Source organism: Austrofundulus limnaeus, unplaced genomic scaffold (assembly GCF_001266775.1).
Source record: "Austrofundulus limnaeus strain Quisiro unplaced genomic scaffold, Austrofundulus_limnaeus-1.0 Scaffold1913, whole genome shotgun sequence".
Lineage (NCBI taxonomy): Eukaryota > Metazoa > Chordata > Actinopteri > Cyprinodontiformes > Rivulidae > Austrofundulus > Austrofundulus limnaeus.
Genome location: NW_013954315.1, coordinates 7030 through 17383, shown reverse-complemented (window position 1 = coordinate 17383; position 10354 = coordinate 7030). Strand labels below are relative to the sequence as shown.

The 10354-nt window shown below is 37.1% G+C and overlaps 1 protein-coding gene across 1 annotated transcript in view; it reads left to right on the top strand.

Annotated features, from left to right (window-relative positions):
* tnfaip6 (tumor necrosis factor, alpha-induced protein 6) overlaps positions 1-10354 on the top strand; it is a gene marked incomplete at its 3' end in the record, with an annotated part of 22632 nt that overhangs the window by 8395 nt on the left and 3883 nt on the right. Inside the window, 1 exon segment of the mRNA XM_014033959.1 lies at positions 5999-6227. Coding sequence (XP_013889413.1) covers positions 5999-6227 — 229 coding nt within the window.

Below are 10354 nucleotides of genomic sequence, written 5' to 3'. Positions count from 1 at the left end.
TTATTTATTTATTTATTTATTTATTTTACTGTTGGCTTTCTGTCAGTTCAGCTGGTGTTGATATAAAATCAGTTGGAGCGTGCCGCTTTTCAGAAGAATACAGTAAACAAGGCTGACATTTTTCCATTTCCCATGTTTGCATGAATCACCAAGTTCACACAGATCATTAATAAACAGTCTTACAGACCACTTACACACATAAAGCTGAACAGAACAACCTCTCTCCCTCTCACACGCACACACACACACCTTAACATTATCAACATTGTTTAACTTTGTGTGGGGGAAAAGGTAGTAAAAATAAATAGATGATTGAAAACCCAGTTTGATCATAAAATAAAAATAAATTGATTAAAAAGGAAGTTGTATTTGGACTTCCGGTTCAGCTCATGGAGCAGTCGGGCGCAGGTTAAATCGCTCTCCCAAATCGAAAACAAAATCCCTCTAAACAATTCGACATTGGAATATTTGATACGGAGAAAGATGGTCGAGGGGGAAAGACTCTTCAGAGACCAAAGACTTTATCTTTTAAAACATGCCAAAACCTCAAGATAAAGGTAACTCGACTAAAGCGAAAGCAGAAGCAACACATGCTAGCGCTCATGCTAGCATGGATCCTGCAGAAATATTAACAGCGATAAAGGAGCTTAAAGAAGAGGAGCTAATGGGAATCTGAGAACTGAAATCAATCAGCTTGGACAAGAAATTAAAGTTAAACTCGACAGCCTAACAGCAGAGGTGCATACACTGTTGGAAAGATTGTGCAAAATGGAGACACAAGTGGAGCATGTGGAGCGGTGGGCAGCGGAGGTAACTGAAGAGCTGTGTACCAGCTTGGTCCAGCAAAAAGCTCTACAGCATAAACTCATCGATTTGGAAGCCAGAGCTAGAAACAACATTCGCATTTTCGGAGAATCGGAGGGAGAAGAGGGAAACTCAATTTCTCAACTAATTGAAAAACTTATTCGAAAAGAGCTGCCTATACCTCCGGACATGGACCTGAAAATACAGCGTGCCCACAGATCTCTAGCACCAAAACCCCGACCCGAGGCACCACCGAGACCCATTATCATCAACTTCCAAGAGTTCACTACTAAAGAGATGGTACTGAGAGAAGCTTGGAAAAAAACAACAAAGATCCAGCTGGGTGATAAAACTCTGTACTTTGATCATGACTACCCGACAGAGATAGTTGAAAAAAGAAAAGAATACGCAGGAATGAAGAAGATGCTAAAGGACAAAATTATCCACTTTCAAACACCTTTCACCAAGATGCGTGTCCACTGGAGCACTGGAGTGAGGAGCTACAACAACACACGGGAAGTGCTGAGGGAGATGAAAACACGAGGATTCCCCGTGGATGAATCAGAGCTCACAGAGGACGACAAAGACCCTGGAAATTGGCTCCAGGAACTACAGGGATGGCACCAGGTGAATCGAAGAGGAACTGTCTTAACCACCGCTCAGAGAGCAAGAGGAAAACTTCAGGAGTATCAAAGGGGACACAGTAAGAATGTTTAGAACTTGGATCTATCAGATACTTTATCTTGATATGATAGAAGGTTACTATAATTCGTAAAGATAGGGGAGAGTGTTTTTTCTATTTCGATTTCTAATCAAATTACAATGGACTTTTAGGATGGTGTTTGTGTGTTATTTTAACACCTTAACCACTCTCTACGGGGATCCCTCTCTCAAGGAGAGGCCGTACCCATGACCTGCCARCGGGGTCACTGTTGAGGAGGGGAAACACCTTCCTCCATCCTTGGAGGTCAGTCTGTTCGTGTTATACCATGTTAGAATATTTGCTTTAATAGTTTATGGGTTTGTTTGCATTGTTATATATTTTTTTCTTTGTGGTTTAAAGGGGTCCACATCTACGCAGATAACTGTTTTGTAAGTAATGGGGACATATAGTTTAAGAATTGCATCTTTAAATGTGAATGGTATGAATAACCCAGTAAAGAGGAGTAGAGTTTTGTCTAGAATGAAAAAAGATCAAACCCAAATTATATTTCTACAAGAGACTCATGACGACAGAAGAACATAGTAAGTTTAAAAAATTTGGTTACTTGAATGTGTTCTCTAGTTCGTATAAAAACAGCCATAAAAGGGGGGTCACCATACTGATTTCAAATTCTTTAAACTTTGAATTAACAAAAGAAAAAAAGAGACAAAGAAGGAAGATATATTCTTATTAAAGGTCGAATTGAAAATACTTTGGTCACCTTAATAAACATCTGTGCACCACCGGAAAGCGACAGGAGTTTCTTTAGAGAAATATTTGATAAAATTGCATCAGAAAGTGAAGGAATTCTGATTTGTGCAGGGGATTGGAACACAGTTCTAAACTCTTCAATGGATACAACAAGTAGGAGACAGAACTCTCCTAAATCAAAAGACCTAAACATTTTAATTAGAGAGACTGGAATGTTTGATGTTTGGAGAGATTCACACCGGACAGAGAAGGACTATACACATTACTCAGCTACACATCAAGTTCATTCTAGAATAGACTTCTTTTTGGTGAACAAATCAGACAAATACACGGTAAAGGAATGCTCAATAGGGACAGCAGATACTGTATATCAGATCATGATATTATTTATTTGCAAATAAATCTGGAAAACAAACCAAAGAAGACACTGTGGAGATTAAACATCAGTGTTTTAAACAATGAATCTACTATAAAAGAAATTAAGAAAGAGATAAGGGAATGTATAAGTGATAATCAAAATGATCAAGTGAATCCAAACGTACTATGAGATACTGTTAAAGCAATAATGAGGGGAAAACTAATCTCAAGAACAGCTTACTTGAAAAAGAAAAAGAAGGCTGAATACAAAAAGCTAATTGAGACCTTAAGAAAATTAGAAAAACAACAACCAAAGAATTAAGGGCGTGAAATAATAAATCAGATAAAAGAGACCAAAAAACAATTGGAAGATATTTTAAATGATGAGCAGGAAAAAAACTGAGACTAATAAAACAAACCTTTTACGAATCTGGCTCAAAGGCAACAAAAATCTTAGCAAAACGTGTCAGATCTCAGCAAATTAAACAATCAATACCCGGGATTATGGACCCATCTAAAAATAAGTTAACAAACGACCCAGAAGGAATTCATGGTATCTTCAAAGAATACTATAAAACCTTATACTCACAAATAGACACAAATGAAGAATTAAATGTAGAGAAGTATTTACAAGCTTTAGATCTTCCCTCATTGGGAAGATTGCAAAATGAAGAGTTAACCACACTCATCACTGAAAATGAGATAAAAAATAACAATCAGTAAGCTGAAATCAAATAAATGCCCAGGATCAGATGGATTCCCCGGTGAGTGGTACAAGAATTTCAAAGAGGATCTCATCCCAATAATGTTGGAATCATTCAATTGGACTCTACAAAATGCTGTCACTCCACCCTCACGGAAAGAAGCAGTAATTTCTCTTTTACAAAAAGAAGGTAAAAATAAAACTCTGTGAATCATGTCGTCCAATTTCTATTTTGAATGTAAATTACAAATTATTTACATCCATTATATCAGCTAGACTTGAACACTTCTTACCTGATCTAATAAATGAAGACCAAACAGGATTAATTAAAGGCAGACGAACACAGGACAATAGTAGATGCACTCTATACATTATTCACCAAATAAACCAACAAAACCTGCCAGCAGCCCTGATCAGCCTTGATGCAGAAAAAGTGTTTGATAGGGTATCATGGACATTCCTATATAAAGTTCTAGAGAGGATGGGCTTTAATAAACAATTCATAAGATGTATTGAATCATAGTATAGAGACCCCACAGCTGGAATTAAAATTAATGGGCATCTCGGGGTTTTAAATTATTTAGAGGTACACGTCAAGGTTGTTGCCTTAGCCCCTCTTTATTTGCAATCTTCATAGAGCCTCTAGCACAATGTATAAGGCAAGACAAAAAAATTAAGGTAATTAACATAGCTGGCAAAGAACACATAATTGGACTTTTTGCTGTTGACATAATTATGTATCTCCAAAACCCAAACATAACTATTCCAAAACTGATGTTAGACCTAGAAAACTTTGGAAACTGTCAGGTTATAAGATAAACATATCAAAAACTCAATTGCTCCCTCTCAATTATATACCAAGTAAAGAAATTAGACATAAATACTCATTTAATTGGGAAAAGAAACAAATCAGATAATTAGGTGTTGTACAAGACTTGAGCAAAATCCAGGAAATAAATTATGCTATAACCAATAATAAGATACGAAAAGATTACATGAGATGGTCAAAATTGATAATAAATTTTAGCTCAAGAATTGAGATAGTTAAGATGAACACATTACCCAAACTATTATACCTATTTTTATCAATACCATTCAAGATACCAGAGTCCCAATTCACAGTGTGAGATAAACAGATATCTAGATTTATCTGGGAAGGGAGAATACCAAGAGTAAAATTTAAAACCCTTCAAATAGATAAAGACTCAGGTGGATTAGCTCTTCCAAATCTTAGAGAATATTTCTATGCCGCACAACTGAGATACACCTATTGGTGTTCCCTAGGATACACAGCCAAATGGAAACAGATTGAGTTGAACTTGACAAAAAGTCAACCACAAGCCATGCTTGGGGAAAAAGAAAAACAAAGTAAAATGACAGAAAACCTCATATTAAAAGAAACTCTTGAAATATGGTCAAAAGTTCTTAAAAACTATAAATCAGAAGAAGATAGTAAACTCTTGGTGTGGCCCTCTCATTCACACAGATTCAAACCTGGTGATATAGATACAACATTTATGGAGTGGAGAAGAAGGGGAATAATGGCTATTTGCACTCTTTTAGAGGTGAAGACATTAAAAACATTTGGAAAAATTAAAAGAGAATTTGATTTGGACAACGGGGATTTTTTCAGATATTTACAGTTGAGACATTTTTACAATACTGAAATTAAGAAAGAAATATCACTTGAAGGAAACGAATTGATAAAGCTATTTATAGGGGCTTATAAAAAAACACCAACAAAAATAGTCTCTAAACTATACAAATGTTTACAAAAACAAAATGGAAATAATTCACTATATATAAAAACAAAATGGGAAACAGAATTAAATGTGAAATTGTCAAAGAATGACTGGTATTCCATGTGCAGAACTCAACAGTCTTCTACAAGCTCCAGAGGATGGAGAAAATTTGGTTGGAAAAACCTGACATGATTTTTCACAACACCTCAAATACAAAATAAACTATTCCATACACAGCGCCAATGCTGGAGGCAATGTGGCCAAGCAAATGCCAGTCATTCTCATATTTTTTTGGCAATGTACAAAAATACAAACATACTGGGGACAAGTCACCCAGGTATTGGAAGAAATTATAGGATACAAGATTCCCAGCGACCCCTGTATTGTATACCTGGGATTATTTAAGAGCGATGTAATACAATGTGAGGATACCTATCTCCTCAGAATTTTGTTGATAGCTGCTAAAAAGGCCATCACCAAGAAGTGGATGAACAGGGATCCTCCAAGTTTGAAACAATGGTTGTCAACAGTAGAGGAAATCTTTTCCATGGAGAAAATGACTTACCATCCCAAATCCAAGGCCCGGCTATTTGAGCATCACTGGAGAAAATGGCTGATCTACACCAAAAGAAAAGGACTTGAATCTAGCAAAACTGAAATAATCCAAGACTAAATAAAGAAGAGAGACCCATAACCACACTGTTTTTCTTTTATAATTTTTGTTTATGTTATCTGTTCAATGTTCATAAGTTACAAACTGTATCAATGTACACTGTTATTAAAAATCAATAAATAAAAAATTAAAAAAGGAAGTTGTATTTAGTATGACAACTCTTGTTCATGCATACTTTAGTAGTTCATAATTTCCTACTGCATGAGTTGAATTCGTTCATGCAATTAAACTATGCTAGAGCACCCCTAAAACTTGAACTAGAATCACCACTGATGTTTGTTCGTTGTTTCCTGTGTGTCTAACAGCTAAGGAGTGTGGCGGTGTTCTGACTGAGCAAAAGAAGATCATTCAGTCTCCAGGTTTTCCTGATGAGTACCAGGACGAGGAAATCTGCTACTGGCACATTCGAGTGCCTGTGGGTCAGAGGATTCGCCTCCACTTCCTGGAGTTTGATGTAGAAGATGACACATCATGTCTGGCAGATTACCTGGAAGTGTATGACAGCTACGATGATGTGTCAGGATTTAAAGGGAGGTGAGTTCCACAAAAAGGAACTACACATTCCATCATTATTTTAATGGGTGAAGGTTTTTTCCTGGGATTTCACTGGCAACAGATGCAACAACTTACAAGAAAAATAATGTAATCAGAATATCCTTTGTAAAACAAGATAAAAATATTAAATGATTGTTGCTCACATAATATGCACATTTTGCTATTCACACAGTATAACATCACTTTTCACAAGTACAATAAATGCTTTTATATGCACTTCTCAATAACCAGCAACATGCAATACAATACAGTGAAAATTCTTGACCCACTTCAAAAGTCTCCAGTCTCATCAAGACCTCCAGAGGGCATCCTAATCAGCTGACTCCTTGGATGTGGAGGAGCAACTGCTATACTCCGATACTTAGTATAAATGGTGCCACATTTGTGAGAAAATTGCATTTGTGGGATGGGCACAAGCTGGTCCCACAAGTGAGTCATCAATATGTATGCTAGATCCTATCCCAACCTGACTGTTCAAAGAAGCATTTCCCTTAATTAATATCTATATTTTAGATGTACTTAATTTATCTCTAATGAATGGTTATGTGCCAAAGAGATTTAAAGTTGCTGTAATTAAACCTTTACTTAAGAAACCTGATCTTGAGTCAGGAGTTCTGGCCAATTATAGACCTATATCTAATCTCCCATTTGTAGGGGAAAAGACTCTCTAAATTAAAGATTCTTCTTTAATTTAAATGTTTATTACCTCGGGAACACCACTGCGTTTATTAGAAAAAAAACGCCAGCAAAACCACTTGGCTTCAATAGCATAAATTAGATGTTAATTCAGTTCTCAATACTACCTAAGATCGTGAGTCTTTCTCCAGTTTAAGCAGCAAGATGTATGAAACAATAAAAACGTAGACAAAAAACAATTAATTTCACAATATACCCTGTATTAAAAATGATTCAGAGGTAATCACAGGACATTACAGATAAACGGAGCACAAGTTTACAATCATCTGCGGACAACTGATTATAATAAATGTGACGTCACTTCATCAAAATGACCTGGTCCACTTATGAGCTAACCCTACCAGATATATATATATACTGTACATTCTAAGCTAGCAAAACATAAAGGAAACATTATCTATTCTAGTCAAAGGGGATGAGTTTATAAAGAAAAAAATAGCCTGCATTAAATTCTACACCGATCAGATTCCATAACAGAGCACACCACTCAGACAGTAGTAAAACCAGCTGTTCTTACCGGGGAAGTCGGCAGATTTCTGTGGGTACTTGAAGCGGGTCACTCGGCCAAGAGGGTCAGCTTACCTCCCAGTATGGTGGACCTATCGCCGGAGGTCAGCACGGCTCAAAGTCCCTTAGGTAATCTGGTTCTCCCGGAGTGGCATATGCAGAAAAACTTATTTTTCAGTGCACGCCATAGCTGCTGGTTCTTTCTGCTGTCTGACCTGGTTTCTCGAAGTTATGAATTAAAATCAGTGTCCTGAATTCAACTCAAACTCAAATTTTCTCCCGATAAGCTCCGTCAAAGTAAAAAAAAAAATGAAACTACAAAAAATAAAATAAAATAAAATATATCCCCTGGGGGGGAAGACTTAAGATGCTCTCTCTCTCTCTGACTTGCCTTCTTCAGATACTAGGGATGTCCCGATACCATTTTTTCACTTCCGATACGATACCGATATTACAACTTTGAGAAATGTCCGATACCGATATTGACCGATACCGATATTGACCCGTTACTGTAACAGTGCAAGTCACACACTTTTACCTATTTTGTAATGTAAAATCTTAAAAAAAATCTTGATCAGATCAAACAGTGAAAAAGAGTAGGTATGAGAAAAACTGACCCATTTATTTTAAACCAATGGATCACATACATTTTAMACTGAAGAACATTCTACAATTTAATAAATAAAATAAATTACAATACCCTGAAAAAATAACATAATAAAAACAAAATGTACTTTTACAGTGTAAAATAATTCAAAATCACTCCAGTTATTTTTTTTTTACCATCTGTCAGCCTTGTGCTGCTTTATGGTGGAAAAAACTGAAGGTGGGGACAAAACAAAACCCCACATTATTGTCTGTTCAAAGTTAAGAGTCCACAGCTCCAATTTTACTGACTGTAACTAAAACAACGTGATCATTGCACTTAATCTTCACTCAAACAAGTGTGTAAACAGATTAAACATCACTCTAATAACAAGAGCAAAAAATAAATAGTAAGAATTAGTTATTTAAATTGATAGCTACCTTTCTTAGTGCTAAATTTCCACTTTCTATAGTCTGAGCATCATGTGGAGATCAGCCTCTCTCTGCTGCAGGGAGCAGTTTTTAGCACTGCTCTCGTCATGTCGCTCATATTCCAAAACAAAAGCTGCGCTCTCCTTTCTTCTGTCCATCAAGAGCTAATCCACGGGATGTCAAAACAAGCGTGCTGTCCTCGCTTCTGCCCGCTTAGAATCACCGACCCGACCAGAGAGGAGGTTCCGAAACAGCGCGGCTGTGTGCGGTCACTGGACCGAGGCTGAACTGAGCCGAACCGCAAAGCTGCTGCCAGGGTGGAGAGTAGTGTTCGCTCCGGTTTAAAACGTTCACGGTTCTGTTCCCCCTCGGAAAACTTGTGCGTGACAACTTTACACTTCGCTGCAACTCTGTTTCTGATGAAAATAGAAAGTTCTGCTGCCGACATTCTTGCTAACTTGTTAGCGCTGCTGTTGTTATGATCACGTGAGCGCTACAAGCAGGATCCAAGCGCTGCTGGATAGAAACACTGGAGCGGAGTCAGTGAACTGCCGGAACGGACTGCTAATATCGGAGCGCTGATATCGGACATTTTTTATGCAGTCCGATAAAATCCGATACTCGTTTTTTGGCTGATATCGGACCGATATCGATATCGGATCGGGACACCCCTATCAGATACTTTTTAGACTCAAATAAAATGGCCGGAGTAAAGACTCCTTGTTTAAAATGAAACTTCCCACTGGCTCAAATTTCCACAGTGGGTGGGGCTATGACATTTCTAATCAGAGGGTCTGAAAATTTCAGGCTGAGTGAAAATCAATAACTGAGTGGATCAGGTTTATAACGTAGTTATGATTACTATTAATTAAATATAAAAAAAGAAAAATACATTCTCTTTTGGACATTCCAGATATAATTTTAACAGAAAATACCAGTCCATGATGCAATTACGTGCAATGCTCAAAGGGGTCGCTGTTCAACCACGGATGAATCTTCTGAAGCTCCTTTGAAGTTTCTCCTGCTTATTCATCTCACCATCTTACAGCTAGGAAGCTGATTGTAATCTGGGTTTTTTTCTGGGATTTCACTGGCAACAGATGCAACAATGTCCTGCAGACATTAAGTCTGGCCAAAGCGTTGTGATCTGAATGGGCATCACAGCGTGCATTTCTTATGTCCCTGTGGAGAAAAATGTCATTGGTGGAAGTTCAAAAGGGTAGGTGTCATAATTCAATTAAGGAAAAATCACAGTTTGGGTTTGTTCATCAAGGGTAGGAAGTGTGGAGATAACAAAAAGCAACAGTTGGTATCCTTCCTGCTGGGGGAAGGAATAAAAGTTCTGGTGTTCAGATTCCACACAGGAGGTAAATTGTCATGTTATGCTACACATTCATCTCAAAAATTCTTGAGAAAATAGTTGAAAATCAACTATGTGAACATCTGGATAGAAATAATCTGTATGAGGAGTTTCAGTCAGGGTTTAGAGCTCATCATAGCACAGAAACAGCACTGGTGAAAGTTACTAATGATATTCTCATGGCCTCAGACAGTGGACTTGTGACCACTCTTGTCCTGTTAGATCTCTGTGCTGCATTTGATACAATTGATCACAATATTTTTTATTACTTAGACTTGAACTTGATATTGGGATTATAGGAACAGCTCTAAAATGGTTTGAGTCTTATTTAACTGATAGATTTCAGTTTGTTAATGTTAATAATGAATCTTCTGCTTACACCAGAGTTGGTCATGGAGTTCCTCAGGGTTCAGTGCTTGGATTATATACAGCAGGTAAAATAAGTATTGAACACGTCACCATTTTTCTCAGTAAATATATTACTAGAGGTGCTAATGACATGAAATTTTCACCAGATGTCGATAAC